General features: G+C 39.4%; 2 protein-coding genes across 3 annotated transcripts; one reads left to right on the forward strand and one right to left on the reverse strand.

Moving 5' to 3' along the window:
- The first annotated feature begins 239 nt into the window (after positions 1-239).
- Positions 240-14,132, forward strand: mRpS9 (mitochondrial ribosomal protein S9). Of its 2 annotated transcripts, none has more exons than XM_065479715.1 (11): positions 240-362; positions 442-607; positions 1,193-1,296; positions 1,358-1,531; positions 1,590-1,675; positions 1,736-1,811; positions 1,864-1,989; positions 2,045-2,203; positions 2,262-2,424; positions 2,481-2,573; positions 14,114-14,132. In XM_065479715.1, the coding sequence occupies exons 1-10, from the start codon at positions 267-269 to the stop codon at positions 2,570-2,572; spliced, it is 1,242 nt and encodes a 413-aa protein (XP_065335787.1). In that variant the 5' UTR covers positions 240-266; the 3' UTR covers position 2,573; positions 14,114-14,132. The 2 variants fall into 2 exon arrangements, with proteins under 2 accessions (XP_065335787.1, XP_065335796.1); XM_065479724.1 differs by lacking the exon at positions 14,114-14,132 and adding an exon at positions 2,633-3,190.
- On the reverse strand, positions 3,173-8,882 carry LOC135936718 (transient receptor potential channel pyrexia-like). Its single transcript, XM_065479649.1, has 3 exons — positions 8,630-8,882; positions 6,107-6,289; positions 3,173-6,038 (listed from the first exon to the last, which is right to left on the reverse strand). The coding sequence occupies exons 1-3, from the start codon at positions 8,671-8,673 to the stop codon at positions 3,173-3,175; spliced, it is 3,093 nt and encodes a 1,030-aa protein (XP_065335721.1). The 5' UTR covers positions 8,674-8,882.
- Positions 14,133-16,296: the final 2,164 nt, after the last annotated feature.

Below are 16,296 nucleotides of genomic sequence, written 5' to 3' on the forward strand. Positions count from 1 at the left end.
GTTTCTCTATTATATAATAAAAATTTTCAGATATTATAATACAGCATACAATAAGCCGTGCGGCACAAAATTTTATCGATTTTATAAACGACACAAACGGTTACAGCCTAGTGCTACCGCGACCGCGAGTACCGCGATGCTACGTTTTTCGCGCCACTAATAAGCATAGCAATCGCTGACAATGAGTGGGGTAGTCAAGAGGGCGTGGCTGTTCAGATCAGAGCTCGGAGCTGGCTCGGAGCCAGCTGAGCCAGCAAACAGCAAATATGGCCACGACCATGCTTCACAAACACAGAGTTTCTGTGTTGTTTTCGTTCGGTAGATCTTTGTTCGTGAGGCTAAATGTTTTGCAGGGTGAATTTGTAAGTACCTACCTCAATAACAATTTTTTAATATTCTGCATCAGTTACTCACAGCATTATGTCTCAAAATACATTACAGGGTCTACATCAAAAATGCAGTGGTTATTCTCGCCCCATCAACACTCTGTCAGCTTCTGAGGCGATAGCAGAAATTAAAAATATGCCTGATGAGTCAAGACCAATGCCTGCGAAGAAGCCAATCAGCAAGGCAATGAAAGCGTACTTGCTCCAAGCTAAAAACTATGGTAATATTCCTTCATAAATTAAATTTAAATTTATGGTAAAGTTAATAGTTTCTGCCGGGTTGCACATCTCGCTGGTTCTTATGAGATATGTTTTAATTAAACCAACTGCTTGTGGCTTATAACAGACTATCACCAAAATAAGATTTCAAATGGAAAGGCAGCATTATTTGAAAATGTCATTCCATCATTCTTGAATTGAAAATTAAAAAATATGTTAAATATAATGTCAAATCAAATACTTTTTCATCAAATATGTATGTAATATGATCACCTGAATAATTGAAATTGTTGATCGTAATCACTTCTTAAACCTGCAAAGGATTATTGAGAGGTATCCAAAATTCAGGCATTTTAACATCGTCCGTAGGACCAAATATTTGCCATGTTTTGGTCAGAAATTTTAGGATATTTTCTCAGGAAAAACTTTTGTCCGTTAGGACCGGTTAGGACATTGTACTGGCACCAAAAATAAGAAATATTACTCATGAATTATTAATAATTGTGTTTAAATTGAAATGATTCTGAATCAAAAGCTAAACAGTTATGTGCATAATTCATGTTAATATTTTTTAATTTAAATTGCAGATGAATTCATGAAGAAGCAGAACACTGAATTTCAAATTGGCAGGCGACATTTGGCAAACATTATGAGCATGGATGCTGATACAATGTCACAAGAGGACATTGATGTGTGTTGCAAACTTGACCTTGTTTTAAAACGACTTAAACTGATGCCATCTAATTTTTCAGCAAGCAATTGAGTTTCTGTTTCCTTCTGGATTGTATGAGCCCCGTGCAAGACCTATGATGAAGTCGCCAGAACTGATTTTCCCACCTAAAAAAGCAGCCGAGTTTGATGAGTCTGGTCGTCCGTATCATTCACTTTTTTACACAATGAATCCAAATTTTTACGGACTTCTTCAGGTATGGAATTCTTGTTATTTGGTCATCAATGCACATAATATATTGTTTGCGTTTGCAGGACGCGGTGACGGAATACATCGGCCTAAACAAAGAGGAGGATAACATGATCAGGAAAAGAATTTCCTTTAGTAGTGACATGAAAATGTAAGATACAAAAATTAAATAATATTTTAGTAATATTAATTTAATAATCTACAATTTCAGCATACTCAGTGGAAGTGACTGGCTGTCACAAGAGAAATTATCGAATCTGCTCATTGAACAGATTGATGACGCTCAGGTATGTTGCTACACTTTTTTTCATAGAGGAAGAAAACAGGTTTGTCTTTTAGTACGAGCAGTTTAAAAACGTCATGTTGAGGCTGGCTGAGCACCCACTCTCCAACAAGGTGAAAGATTTCATTATGAAGTACAGGTATTCACTTGTCAATGAAGCTGCTTTGGCTGAAATCCCAAAGGTATTAAATTTTAAGTCTCTGCTGCCTAAGCCCCCTACAAATTCAATCATTTCAGCCTTCTTATGAGAAAGATGGAAGGGCCTACGTAACTTTCAAAGGTGCGCGGAGGAAAAACGCTTACGCAGATGTCACTGTGCACATGCCTGGCACAGGGAAGTTTTTGATCAATGACTGTGACATTGAGTACTTTCAAGATATCCAAAGCCGGGAACAAGTAATTTGCTACTCAAGTAGTCATGGAGTGGAATACTTAATATAAAATGTTCTCACAGATTACCTTCCCGCTCATTTTCACTGCTTTGTTGGGCAAGGTCGATGTGACTGCCACAGCAATTCAAGGTGGAACCACTGGTCAATCGGGAGCAGTCCGATACGGTCTTGCAATGGCCCTTCGTAGCTTTGTTGACGACAAAATGGTTGAAAGAATGAGACTAGGTACGCTGCTCGTGAAAATCAGCTGAAGCGTTTTGTGAATTAAATGTTCATTTTAGCTGGACTGCTACAAGTGGACTGGCGAACAAGGGAACGGAAGAAGCCGGGCCAGCCAGGTGCTAGACGTAAACCAACATGGAAGGCTCGTTAATGTAGGCATTAAATACATTTTAAAGTCATTACTGAATTTACTAGGTTTCATTTAATGCAGGGCTTATGATCCAAACCTTGATGAATTGGGAGCATTTGATAGTTTCACAAGCTAAAAGACATTGTCGAAAAGTCGTATTTGTCTAAATTTAAACCAACTTTAACTGAAATCAGCTTTCCTTGGCTAATTTATAGGCAGAAGTAATTTGTTGAATTAAAATTCAACTCTATAAGACCATGCGTAACTTTGAGAGAAAAACGCCTTGGTAGAAAATAACAAATTTTCATATAAATTTCCTGAAAGCACTGAATAGAGCTTCAAAAACTATTTGTGCCCCCTTAATTTAGTCATGTTTAGGTATTAGACCCTGATGATTCTCCTCATATTTTGATGCAAAAATTTCCCTTTCATATATATATAAACGAAAAGAAAGTAAATTTTATCGCAGGAATATTTGGTTTTAAATCAATGGTTAAAAAATTTTTTTCCAGTAGTATTTTATTGTTTTTAACAAAGGGTTGAAACATCACAATTATATTTGTACATGGCACCAGAAAAGCGATTACTAAGACTTAACTAACACTAATAAAATAATATCAGTTATATATTTGTGGAGTAGATAGGTTGTTTAAGTGTATTATGTGATCCAATTCGATTGGCATCTAATAACTGTTGCAGCAACGCTGATTGATGCGCCAGAGCAATTTTTAATTCTCTTAGTTCATCGGAAATGTGTTTATCCGAATTGATGCTGTGCAGGGACTGCGTATCATAGTTATCAAGATTTTTGTCCAGATGCAAGTATTGACTCTTGACACGCGTAATGGACGGTCTCTTATAGTTGTCCGTTCGTGGAATGATGGTGTCATAAATCGACCCACCTTGCTGCCTGCTGTAAATTCGTTTGTACCTTGGTTTTGGTTTCGTCGACCTCTTGCCCGGGCCCATGTAAGGGTTCATCTTTTTTGCCACTTCGAAGGCGGCGCTGACGATTTCTCGGGGAAGATGGTTCATTTTCCAGTTGTGCGGTTTCACACTCAGGATCCCCATCTCGGTTCGCCTTCGAGTTCGCGACCTATTCCGTCCCATGAACGGAGTACAGCAGCACAAAAGGCACTTCAAAGTGCACCAGTTGGGCAACGCCGTTTCTATGTAGCCAATCAAATTGGCCTGCTGCTGCAGTCTTGAAACTACGGCTGAGGCGCGCAGGCCGTGGATGTCGTGGACGGCAATGCCGACCAGAAGGTTCATGAGCACCACAGTCACGAGTAGGAGGAACACCACGAAAATAATGTAAGCGAGTACCTCTACATCCACAGTGTCCATTGCAAGATTTTTCGCAGTTTCTTTGTTTGGATACTGAAAGCGTACCACAATTGACGACGAGCTGTCGGTTTCTGCGGTTTTATTTTCACTCTTCTCAAACAAGTCTTCAAATTCCAGTTCGCCAGTCATCATGACCAGAATTTTGACCAGTGATTTCCCGATGCTCGAAAAGCTTTCTGCTTTTGATTCAAACAGAACATGGAAACTAATCGCGAACCCGATAAGCATGCAGCAGTACGCCATCAGGAGCTTGGACATTTCTTTCAGTACACATGTGTACATTTCCACATACGCACCAAAATAGGGGTGTTGGCCTATCAAGATCATCAGGTTGAACCATCCTGACAGGACGGCGGTGGCACCTATGTAGATGAGTACATAGGCGTGTTTGCTACTTACAGTTAGCGTTGCACAAATCGTGATGCAAATAAGGCAAATCCATTCCAGCCAGTTATCCTTTTGTTTTACGTAAATCGCCAATGATTTTTTGATGGAGACTGAGGTTGGTGCAACGCAAAATGCAATTAGTCCGTACAATTTTCTTAGGGCCTCCAGAATTGAAAGTGATATTAGATATTTGCAAATGAATTTCAACACAATATTTGGGATGTAAGTAGATTTTGCACAGTCGTTGTTACCCTGCCTAGGGATTGCTATGAACTCACTGCATCCACAGGAAAGGAAATTGACATAAATAGATATGCACAGCAGGAACACAAAATAATAAAGTAATCTCAAAAAGTAAAACATGCGGACTTCTTTCCACTTGATGTGAAGGAAGGCTTGGCACAACGGGTGCTGCATCAGCTCGGGGTGGCCCTCCGCGATGAAAGTATTCAACAAGTCAGTCGTTATCCGCTTCTTGGAGGCCAGCAAAGGTTTGAAGTCCATTTTGAGTTCCACGTCACGCGAGTCCATGTTGTTGGTGAGGGTGATCGAAGCGTCCATCAGCTCCTCCACCGCATACAATGCTGCAGGGACCTTCCGGATAACCAGCCTCAGTGCTGTGGAGCCCCTGTTCGTCCTTGCCGTCAGATCCGCACCTGCCCTGATTAAAATTGCCGCCGCCATCGCCTGCTCGTTTAGCGCCGCAATGTGCAAGGGAATAAAACCATGCTTGTCAGGCATATTGACCTTGATGCCTGCCTGACATACAAGGAATTCTGTGATTTCCGTCGATTCCGGTCTACCCAGGGCCATGTGCAGAGGCGTTCGTTCTTCTTTGTCTTGTTCATTAATATCGCAGCTTTCCAACAAAAGTTTGGCGCACTCCACGGACTGCTCTCTGCATGCCAAGTGCAGAGGCGTCATTCCTTTGCTGCTCTTCTCCTGGCAAGCAGCCCCGTATTCTTTCAGGAGGCGAATGCCATCTGCACACTGGTCTTCTGCAAGCAAGTGCATGGCTGTATACTCCCTCTCGTCGACGGTCTTCTGGTTGATATCCATTTTGCACTGCCCTCTAGAGGTCTTCCAGAACTCTAGGAGGGCTCTCATCGAACTCATATAGCCCAGGTCCGCTGCCACATGGAGAGGAGACAAACCACCCTGACCAAGGGCGGTTGGATCCGCTCCCGCCTTCAAGAGCTCCCTCACGATTTCGGGCGAGTCCGCCTTGATCGCACAGTGGAGGGCCGAGTCCTGGTGCTCCTTGATGGTGATGTCTTCAGACTTTGAGTTGACTTCGGCCCCTTTCTTCAGCAGCAACCGCACACAGTAGATGGAGCCGCTTTGGGCGGCACAGTGCAGTGGCGAGTAATCGGCGCGGTGAGTCATCTTCACGCCTGAGTTGAGCAAGAGAAGGACACATTCGTGGCACCCGCTGAATGCGGCCAGGTGAAGTGCACTCAGGCCCGACTCAGGGGTTTCGATCTGCAACTGGCAGTCCCTTTTGGCCAGCAATATTTCGAGGATGTCTTTTCTTCTGAGAAACGCGGCCCACAAAAGCAGCACATGACGGTCTTCACATGAAGTCCGCTCCAAGTCCACTTCGTTGCCCTCTTCGATATCGATAAGCATGCGATAGTCATTCCGCATCATCTCGATGATGGAATTCCTGACCAACTCGCGACCGATTTTTACCAACAGTCTCTCCTGCAGGTCTTCAAAACTATCCGATAAATCGACGGGGCAGAGTTCGTCACTTAAACAGAAACGGGAAAAAAATACCGGGTGTTAATATTAATTTTTTTAAATTATATTTTTACTCACTTGAGGGTTTGCACCACATCGTAATGGTCTTCTCCCCTGATGCCATGCAGCTTTTCGCGAAAACTCATCTTGATTTTGTTAAAGTAGCTCGCCGGTGCCGTGTTATACTTGGCAGAGGAATGAGCCGAATTCATGGCCGACTCGACATCCTCACGCACTTTTTTTACCCTCGTTGTATCCACCCTGAAACAATTGAAGCAACATTAAAACCAACCGCACCATCAATTACCGCTCTTCTTTTACAACGCTTTTTTACTTCCTTATTGTGGTTTGCGCTATTTTAACTGCCCAAAAAAATGTGGATTTGCAAAAATATGCGATTATCCTGAGCACAAGGCAATTTAGGCAAAGTGAATTTGGCAACACAGGAAACTATATGGAGTTAGCTTTCTTAAAGCATTCATGACCTTTCGAGTTTGGGCAGATTTCACTGCTGGGAGCCATCCTTAGTAAACCACTGGCAATAAAAAATCTGCGTTTATGCGTTCCATTCTTTAGCTTACAAATGTAGAAGATGATGAAAAGTTTGTGTTTAAAAAAGATTTAAGTTTAACACGTATTCGTGGAGATCTCAATGAAAGCAATTGTGAGAGTCTTTTGAAGTGATCAAAGCCATTGGTTTGCATGAATTGTTTCATATAATTAAGTACTTTTATAATTCTATACACTCATCTATAGTCAATTTATATATTAAAATTCGCACTAGATTCGTGAAATTTAAATCAAACGAAGCAACTAGAGATTTTTACAGATTTACATATATTTCATTATTTTATTGTAATATATCATTACTCTTTCTCTCTCTCTGAAGTAATAAAAACAGTGTGAAAATATGAAATTTTCTTTGATGACATTATGAGTCACATGCTCACGCTGGGAGTGACTAACAATAAAATCTAGCTGTCGTTCTGGTTAGCTGGCATCGCGGAGAGCACCCAGCATGCACACAATGCAAAAACACAGGCAGGGAGCACAGTTATGGACTCTTCCGATTAACTCCTCCTCGTTCCAATGAATAAAAGGTCAACGAACTCTAGAAACGCGAGCAGTGTTGTACGCGTAAAACATTCCTGCACTTTTTTAATCCTTAAAAAATTGGTCGTTTTCTGGGGAAGTTGAAGGTTAATTTGTGGTCGTAATAATATTGTTATAGCTTAGTGGTGCGAGAATTCGCGTGCCTGCAAGGCCGAGTTTTATATCCTGTTTTCATTTTTATCGCTGTACTGATTTGAGTTATATATTATGACCATTATGCTTTCTTCTGTCCTTTTAATTGGAAGATGAATAGAGATTCTAAGAAAAATAAGTGGCCTCTTTAAGACTTAAATACGACACTGAATTCATGGGAAACGCGAACTGCGGAGATGGAAAGGAAACGCCCGCCTTAATATATTTTTGCGATCCACTGAATCACTTTTTGTTTCAGTTGGTGATGTTGAGAAAAGCTTGGAGCTATTTCGCAATGATTCACGTGATTCAAGATCCCGTCACATTTGCTTTTCAAGTTATAGTTAAATCCAGTTCATATCACAAGTGAAACAAAATCCTTCTAATAAATAGCATGAAGCTCCTTTCTCTTTCTCATTGTCGAATGCATCCTTGTCATCATAGAAATTTGAAGTGCATCAAATTCAATGCCCAGTGCTTTGAAGCATGAAGTGCCTCAGCACAATCGTGAAAAATACTAATTATTGCACCTTATTTGTAAAGCAAATTGCGTCAAAAAGCAACATTCGACCGCCAGCATTTTGATGACCTTATCTCATGATTCATTTTGTTGCCATGAAGAAATATTTGAGAGTTAGATGTATCCTTCATAAATTTTAATCTGTATATTTGCAGCCTGTTTTGGGTGGAGTTCAAATAAATAAATGTCACCTATATGGACGATGGCGCGATTATATTGACTCACATCCAAAAAGCGACAAGCGCACGTACAGTGTGTTCTTAACTCTTTCGACTCGGGGTTTTTTTCTTGGAAGCTGAAGCAGTATGAGCTCACAATAAAAATATTTTTCTTGTTGCGTAAGGGTGAGCAGAATACGAATCATTTGATATCCTCGTGATAAACCACACATCCTGCACCTGATTCTCTAAAATAAAAAATCCTGCGTTTTGAGCTCGCTGCTGCGATGCCCTTGGAGAGAAAGTCTAGCAACCGGTTTTATTCAATTATAATTGACAATTGAATCTGGGAACACTGAAAAACTTGGATTTTCCCGCGACTCTTGTTTCAGGTCAAAGATTGAAAACGAGTAACAGAGAGGAAGTGGAATTTGTAAAGGTCGAATAGAAATGTTTCTGCGCAATATATTTTTGATCAAAATTTGATCATATTTTTTAAAATTACCATCTGACAAACTTCGCAGGATTACTAAATTTTTATGATTACTAGAACATTCCTTCTTCCTTCCCCCAACAGAACCTCCTGCGCGTTGGCTGTTGTTGTATAATTTTACTCAAAGCATTTTAAGTGAATGTTGGTTGCATCTGATAAAAAGCATTTTTCCCACAATCACTTACATTTCGTAAATGTTTTCGTCCCCGACTTGCTGTGAACCCGGCATTTCCGCGCACTGCGAAGCTTACAGCTTACTCTCCACTCAGTTAGTCTGTGGTGTTCAGGGTCACCATTCCAGCGACTGGTGTATCCAAGTAGGCACCATCAACTGACTCGACGCGACCTAATAGCCGGTGCGAGTTGATGTTGTGTACCTGGCCATCTCCTACCATCGCACATACGTGTGTTATAGCAAGCTCGCGGCGCGAATCCCGCTCCCTTCTACTCTTAGCATTTATTATTCGTCTTCTTGAAAGTGTCTGCCTTGTTCTCCGAGTGGAAGGGATCGGCGTCGTCCGCCTACGGATTTCAAGATTAGGCATGATCGCATGCATCTGTTCTCAACTCAAACCAAACAAACATATTAAACACACATGATAGCTTATTAATTTTTTGCTGACGTCGCCATAAATTAGCCTAATTGGCCTCTAATTTACTACTCCAGAAGACACCCAAAAGATATCCTACCTTCTCTACGTGTCATTCGTTTTCTTTAAATAACAAAATCATTAATCTATATACAATAATAGTAAATAGCTTGTTCTATAATTTTTTCATCTTAATAATGAATTAATGGTTTATTAAACGCAAAATATGCGTGCAACACTCTACATCAAAAGGTTTATCAATTTTTACAAATTTTTGCTGCTTCTCTCAAAGCAAGTTTTCTTGCTGTACACTTTTGGGTGTAAGTTTTCATCTTAATAACCATCTTAATTTTAGAAAGGCAAACATCAGCGGACAGAAAAATATGGTAAGTGCTCTTTGCAAATCAGACCTCAATAAGTGACCAGTCAACGCAACTTTTAAAAGTCACGTGAAGAAAACACTCATGCTGCTAATAGACGCGCGAGACCGTCTGCGTTTGCCCACCTCCCGGTATTGCAGCCCGTGGATTACTTTCGATGTGCGAATCACATTAAATGTATTTTACAAAGGATAAAAATTCAATTATTTAATATATACTCCAAAGAAAAAATTTCAAAATATTTGAGCTCCTCTATTTTGATAAAAATCGCCTTGATTCTTAAAGGATATAAAGATGAAATAAATATTTCATGTAAAAGTATATAAATTAAGTCGGACATCTGAAAAAATAGCGCCGTCGGTATTTACGGAACCGGCTGCCGATATCACAAACCCGCATATGACAAAAAGTGCCAGCTTTTATAGTGATCCCATCAGAATTTTAATTCCGGAAATTTTCCTTGAAGTTTCGACAAAAAATGAACGAAATCTTTATTGAAGACAAATATTTCAGTAATTATTATTTATGGTCAACACTTCAAGACAAACTATCTGGAATAAAATTTCTAAATACTTGCGTGAGCAGCAGGTGGAGAAGAAAATGTTATATTATTTGTTTATCCTTGTAAGGTCAACACATAAGTTCATTAAATTCAAATGGAAATATTACAAGTTATGGCAACAGCTAGAAAAATCTGCAAATACGCACCGAGCCGGAATCACAAACGGTTAAAATCACTGATCACAGTAAACTTGGCGTGAGTGATTTTTGCAAACGGAGGGGAATACGGTACCGAGAGCAAATGTTATTTTAGCTGTCATGAGAAATGAGATTTGGGGATCAAGATAAAAGTTGCACATCCAATTTTTTAAGTGCAAATTTGTGAACTCATTTTGAGTACGTCGCAAAGAAATCATTTCTTTTATTGCCTGCAGCCCTTATTTTTTTTTAGAAAAAACAGACAATTTTCATGATTTACACGAAATCAAGATTTAAACATTCACTATAGTGTAAAATATAAATATCATAGAAAAATAAGATTCAAACAAAACTAACTTTATTATATATCAGCCTGTGCCAAGCTGTCTTTCAGGAATAATTCCTGGTGCCGGTAAAATTGTGCATAACGCGTAGCTCAACAAACACTCTAATTTATTTTTTTATTTTTGTATCCCTTTCCAAGGACCGGGAAGGGCGCGCACTGTGCTAGCACGAATGCTTAAACCTGAGTCCCAATAACACTGCGAACAGATAACATGGGTGCAACATGGAAAATTGAGTTTGGTTGTTGCGCCATGCGCAATTTTACCGGCACCAGGACGAGTTGACTAAGTAAAACACTTTATATGCAATCCGCTCAGCACTACTGCCAAGCGTGTTGCATAGCAACTTGTAATATTTGTAAAGTTTGTCCGTTTGAAAAAACTTCAGAGCTTATGCAACCTGCACGTCTGGCAAGGAGAGAAGCTTGCATATTTGTCAGAAATGTGTGTGTGTTTCACATCCAATATCACACATCACACAACTTCTTTGCGACTGGTAGTGTACAAAGAAAACAATTTTTTGTACTAAAATAAGTTAATCTTTTTAGGACAAATTAAAAAATCTTATTCATGCTATTTCTACATTTCATATATTAGATTATTAACGCTAAAGCCAGGAGGTCGGAATTTTTACTGTCATTTTGCAAGTTAATTCTTACCTTACTTGGCAAGAGCAAGTTTTCTATGCGACGACAGGGACTTTATTATTTTGTGCAACCTTGGATGCACATTGTTGCACATTAGTTAATTAACCTTGTGAATATTTACCTCATTAAGATTTTAGGCAATTGATTGCATCAAATGTGAATGCTGGGAACACAATTATGAATTATCTATGACGCGCACAGATTCATTTAAAAGGATCTGAGCATTTTTTTATTAGATGCTCAGATAGTTAAATAATGCAAAAAATTTGGAAAAACTTAAATGTGAAGCGTTAATTTAAAACCTGTTTGTTCATGAACCTTCATAATTTTAAATAGAGTGAGTTTGCTGATTTGCCCATTTTATGTTCTACAATCAGTGCAGCACAGACCAGAATATCAACGCCCGCCCACAGGTTGCCATATTATCAATTGAAATTTTATGTATGTATTGTACAGAAACGCCTGCTGCGCCATATCTCCCAGTTCAGTCAGCACTGAATCTATAGTCGTGCTTTTCAGCAAATTGACTTCAAGTTTGAGTAATAATTCTCCCTATGTTCTTTCACAATAATATTTTGACGGAAAATCAAATAATTGAATTTTAAATATAATAGAGTGAATCCTATTTAGCATCTTATATTACTGCAAAGAAAATTAATGTGGGCATCAACCAATTATAAATTACTTATTTACCTTGACACTTAAACGATAATGCACTTAGTTGCCCGTTGACAGTAAAATGAATTGCTCTGCTCGAGGACCAAAATTTTTCCTTTTGAAAGACCAAAAATGCACTCGAGAAAAATAATTTTAAGTTGCTGCGCAGTTCAAGAGTAATGAAGTTATCACTGAAACAACAAAGAATATAGAAAAGGAAAACAAAGCCATTCCTTTTCCTCCGCCTCCACGCGCATTTCCATTTTCAGGCCTGCCGAGTTGAACGCACGTACGAAACGAGAGTCGAATTGATCGTGAAAAAGGCACGACGACACATCAAGAAGGACTTCCTTTGTACTGTGGCGCAAGCAGCTGCGTCGCTTCTCCTCTTGAACTTGTGTGGCTATGGCTATTGAGTGTGATGCAACTCTCGATTATTCAAGCATCCACGAGACAAATGATAATAATTACGGGGCTGCGTGAAGAGCAGAGTTTTACCACGCGAGAGAGCATAAAAAGAGCGAAACATTGACCCAATGCGGCGCGCAAATGCAGGTCACTCGCGCCGAGCCCCACTCTGCCGCCACGCCGCTCTTAAGGTCAAGTGTGCGCGAGTGAGAGTGAAAGTGCCATTTTAGAGCACTGATCTGCACGTTTGTCGCCGGGTGATCTCATAATATCGCACGCAGTGGCTCCACGAATCACGCACAATGCCGCCCATCGGCAGCCCAAATTCGCCTGCGAAAGTGGAGCCATGCAGTCATCGATTTCTTAACAATTATTATAAAATTTTACCGCTGCTTTTAACTCGCCACTTTTGTGGCTGAAGCAAGTCTAGCTGCTGTAATTTGGCTGCAAAGCTGAGCAACACAAATAATTGGTTGATTTCAAAACCTCATCTCAGTGTTCAGTTAAAATGGTAAAACCAAGATCTCAGAAATAAAGATCCTTCAACTATGCGCGTTAGGCCTTGACAAATAAGTAAATGGCATTGAGACTTCAGTCTGTTCTTATGCTTGTGTTTATACTGACAGCAATTCAAGACCACTTAACATATTCCGATCTAATAAATAAAGATTTAAATAAATTATCTAAATTAGCTAAAATAAAATTACCTAGTTTCTCCACTACTTTTTGGTAGATTAATTGTTAACATTAAAATTTTGGCCTATATTTGAACCAAAACAATTATCAACATTAGAAAATTCGGTCTTACACCACGGACACACTGATTATCGAAAGTTTGTTTAATTGCTGCAACGTTTCGCTCTGTCAAATGACAGAGACACATTCGGGAGCAATTAATAGTGAAATATTTATACGAATTAATTCCTATGGGCGACTCCACCGAAATATATGCAAATATTTGGATCTAGAGGTCACGGGACATATTTTGAATGAGCAAATTTGCAATGTTTACAGTGAAAACCGAGGCGGCGATTTGCCAATACCACGCAGCGTGGTGCGACTGCCTGGAATGCCGCCGGCGTAAAAACTACTCTCACTGTATTTCTGTGAACTTGGCCGTCCAACAAAATTTATCTTACGCGCTATACACGCTTAGTATATTCATTATTTTGGTTTGGGCATATAAATTAAAAAGTCATTGAAGCTGTTTTTCTACACTTTCTCCCACCAAGGCTGCAGCAGATCGAATTTTAATTGTGATTGCATTGCTTGCAGACTGGGCATGAGTAAAAATAGCTCAATTCATAAAAACTCTTGACTTCAGACAGTATTAACTGACGCACATTAATTATCGAGATTTTATTCGTAAGAAGTATATCTTGTTGGTTGAATTTGGATGTCAGCATTCGTCATTCACAAAAGGATGTGATATATAAGGGATGGAAATGTTAGATTGGGGTTTCCGACAAAAGAAACGGCTTGTTTTACAGAGCCAATTTACACGGGTTTAGTCTTTTTTTCCTTACGATCGTGATTATCATAAATTTTTCGAGGGCTGCAATCCTTTTGAAAATTCTTTTAAATTAATTCAATACTATCTGAACATACCATATTTTTAACAAAATCATAAATGCACCGACAACGTGGACCATTTTCAAAATAAGACAACCAAATATTAGCCTGAAATGAAGCTGATTTTGTGTAGATTCCACCGGCAGATCATCTCCTCATTCTAATGGTTCACACGGTTTTAACGTGTTAGAAAAGTCAATAACCTTCTGTTGCCACAGGTGCATGCAGGCCAAGGTTGTCCAATCATTGTTGCACTCTTTGATTGTTGCATCTCGGCCTCGGCTCCTCTGACGCCCCTACATCTCTTTCTCATTTTTTACGTCTGTTTGTTGCAGAGATATGTGCTGACTCTATAGTCTTTCCTCCTTTCAGGTTGCGTCACAACCCTTTTGTCTCGACTTGAGTCGCGTTTGATCAAGGCGCTACGGGGCTCTAACTGATGGCGACGACGTGAATTCAATGGCACGGCCACGCGGTTCCTTGTTCGCGGCACAAAGGTCCCATCCAACACATTAGATGCCCATTGTGCCTGGCAATCACCGCGAGAACTGATTTATTGGCCTTGAAATATGGCTGTGGTGACAACTGAGCGTACCAATAGTGCTGCCTTTTAATCGCAAGTCACGATGCACTTGCATATTTTATTCTCTTTTGTACTCTTTATTCAAGGTGCTCGCAGACAACTTGTGGACTGATCAGATCGGTCGAGCTGGACGCGATCCTTTTGTTCAATAAATTTTGTCGTCAATCAATAATTGTGCCTTTTATTTTTCATTATTTTGGCTCCCAATAGATACATGAATGAATTGAACCCAAATTCATAATAAATATTAAAACCTATATCTGCTGAATGAGAAATATATCTGCAGTGTCGTTTCTATAACAATATTTTTAAAAAAATATAAAAATTAGTCTGAATTTACTCACACATTCTCGTGGTCATACAGCAGAAACCAATTATATGAAATTATAAAAATTTGAACATATCCAGCAAGAAAAATCTATTTTTTTTTTAATTTTTACCTAAATTTTATCTCTTGTATTCACATTTTCTTTGATAATTTTTAAAACGTCAAGAAATGATATGTTGATAACTATAGACATCATTATATTTAATCAATCACATTAAGTATGAAGAGTCAAGCTGAACAAGTGTTAACGGCAATTATCCATCGGTAATAGGTGGTTCTCGTAAACACCCACCCTTTGCTCTGCTCACCATTCTTGACTACGCAGGTGCTGAACAATTTACTGCAGATAAATCGACGTCACTAGCTCTAATGGACATCCACTTGAGTAAAGGTCTCAAATAATATTATGAGTGCACTTGAGCCTGCTGATAGAAAAATGCTGTTGATTGAGGAAAACGGTGAGCGAGGGCATGATGAGAGCCGCCGTGCTTCGGTCTTCTGGAGTAAGGTCAGTTGTCGCTCTTGTGGCAGCGCTGGGACAAATAAAAAAAAAACACTAGAAATTGCATGCATTACACTTGTCGCTTAGATGCAGCGCGCAATGCACAATTTCATCAGAAAGGGAAAAAAAGAAAATGAACCGAATAACTTTCCTATTGGCGCGGCTTTGCTTTCACGGTGAAAAAGGTAGAAAACTGGTTCTAAAAATGCTCTGCCTGGCCAAAGAGTCGACCGAGAAGTGTCAGCTCTGCACAGAGTGTATCAGAGGAAAATGAAAGTTCTACACATAATGTACCAATTATACATGCGACCGCGCAGTGCAACAAACTCGAGGGAATAAGAAACTTCAATATACAGCTCTACCCATTTGTGTTTTGCAACTCGCGTCTCGTTGCCTCGCGTAATCCATCGAGCAGCAGTCACTGCATACACGATTATTATTCAATACGAGAAAAGCAGAAAGGCCTAAAATGAACGCAAGCGAAGCTGGATTTTATGACTTTTAATATCCGTTTATATTAAAGCATATCATTCAATGTTTAAAATAAAAAAATCTTTAAAATTGCTATATGTGATAAATCAGTTTTTAAACACGCCAGGTAATGAATAAAATGTTTCAAATATCTCCTGTCATACAATGTTTTTTCTTAATTATAAACGTGGATAATTTTGTCAAGTCACCTAAGCATTGTATTTTCTCAACTTGCGATTCAAAGACACATATATCATTGTGATGGAGCTATAACTAAGCAAACCTCAAAAATGTTTTTACTCCTTTCGTGACGTTCCTTGTGATGGGACAAAAACTCATGACGCAACATGAGAATTCATATCGTCTCTTCTTGTTTGCCCTTTCTTTAATACACAATAAATGCTACTCGCGTGTCACTTTGACAGAAATTAACGGACATTTCGTTGAAAAGAATCAGCATCTTTTTTTAATCCATTGTACCTCGCGATGGTGTAGCTGGCAATAAATTTTCTTTTTATTTTCCGAAAGTGCTAATTAGCTTCGAACCACATGGGAGGAATGGATTTTCCCAGGAGACCGTGGCCTTGGCGCTCTCGATGCAGTCGTTAATGAACGAAAAAACTGTCCAAACTTTTTTTTACCACACTCTCCTTTGCAATCCACGCTGTGCT

Source organism: Cloeon dipterum, chromosome 1 (assembly GCF_949628265.1).
Source record: "Cloeon dipterum chromosome 1, ieCloDipt1.1, whole genome shotgun sequence".
Classification (NCBI taxonomy): domain Eukaryota; kingdom Metazoa; phylum Arthropoda; class Insecta; order Ephemeroptera; family Baetidae; genus Cloeon; species Cloeon dipterum.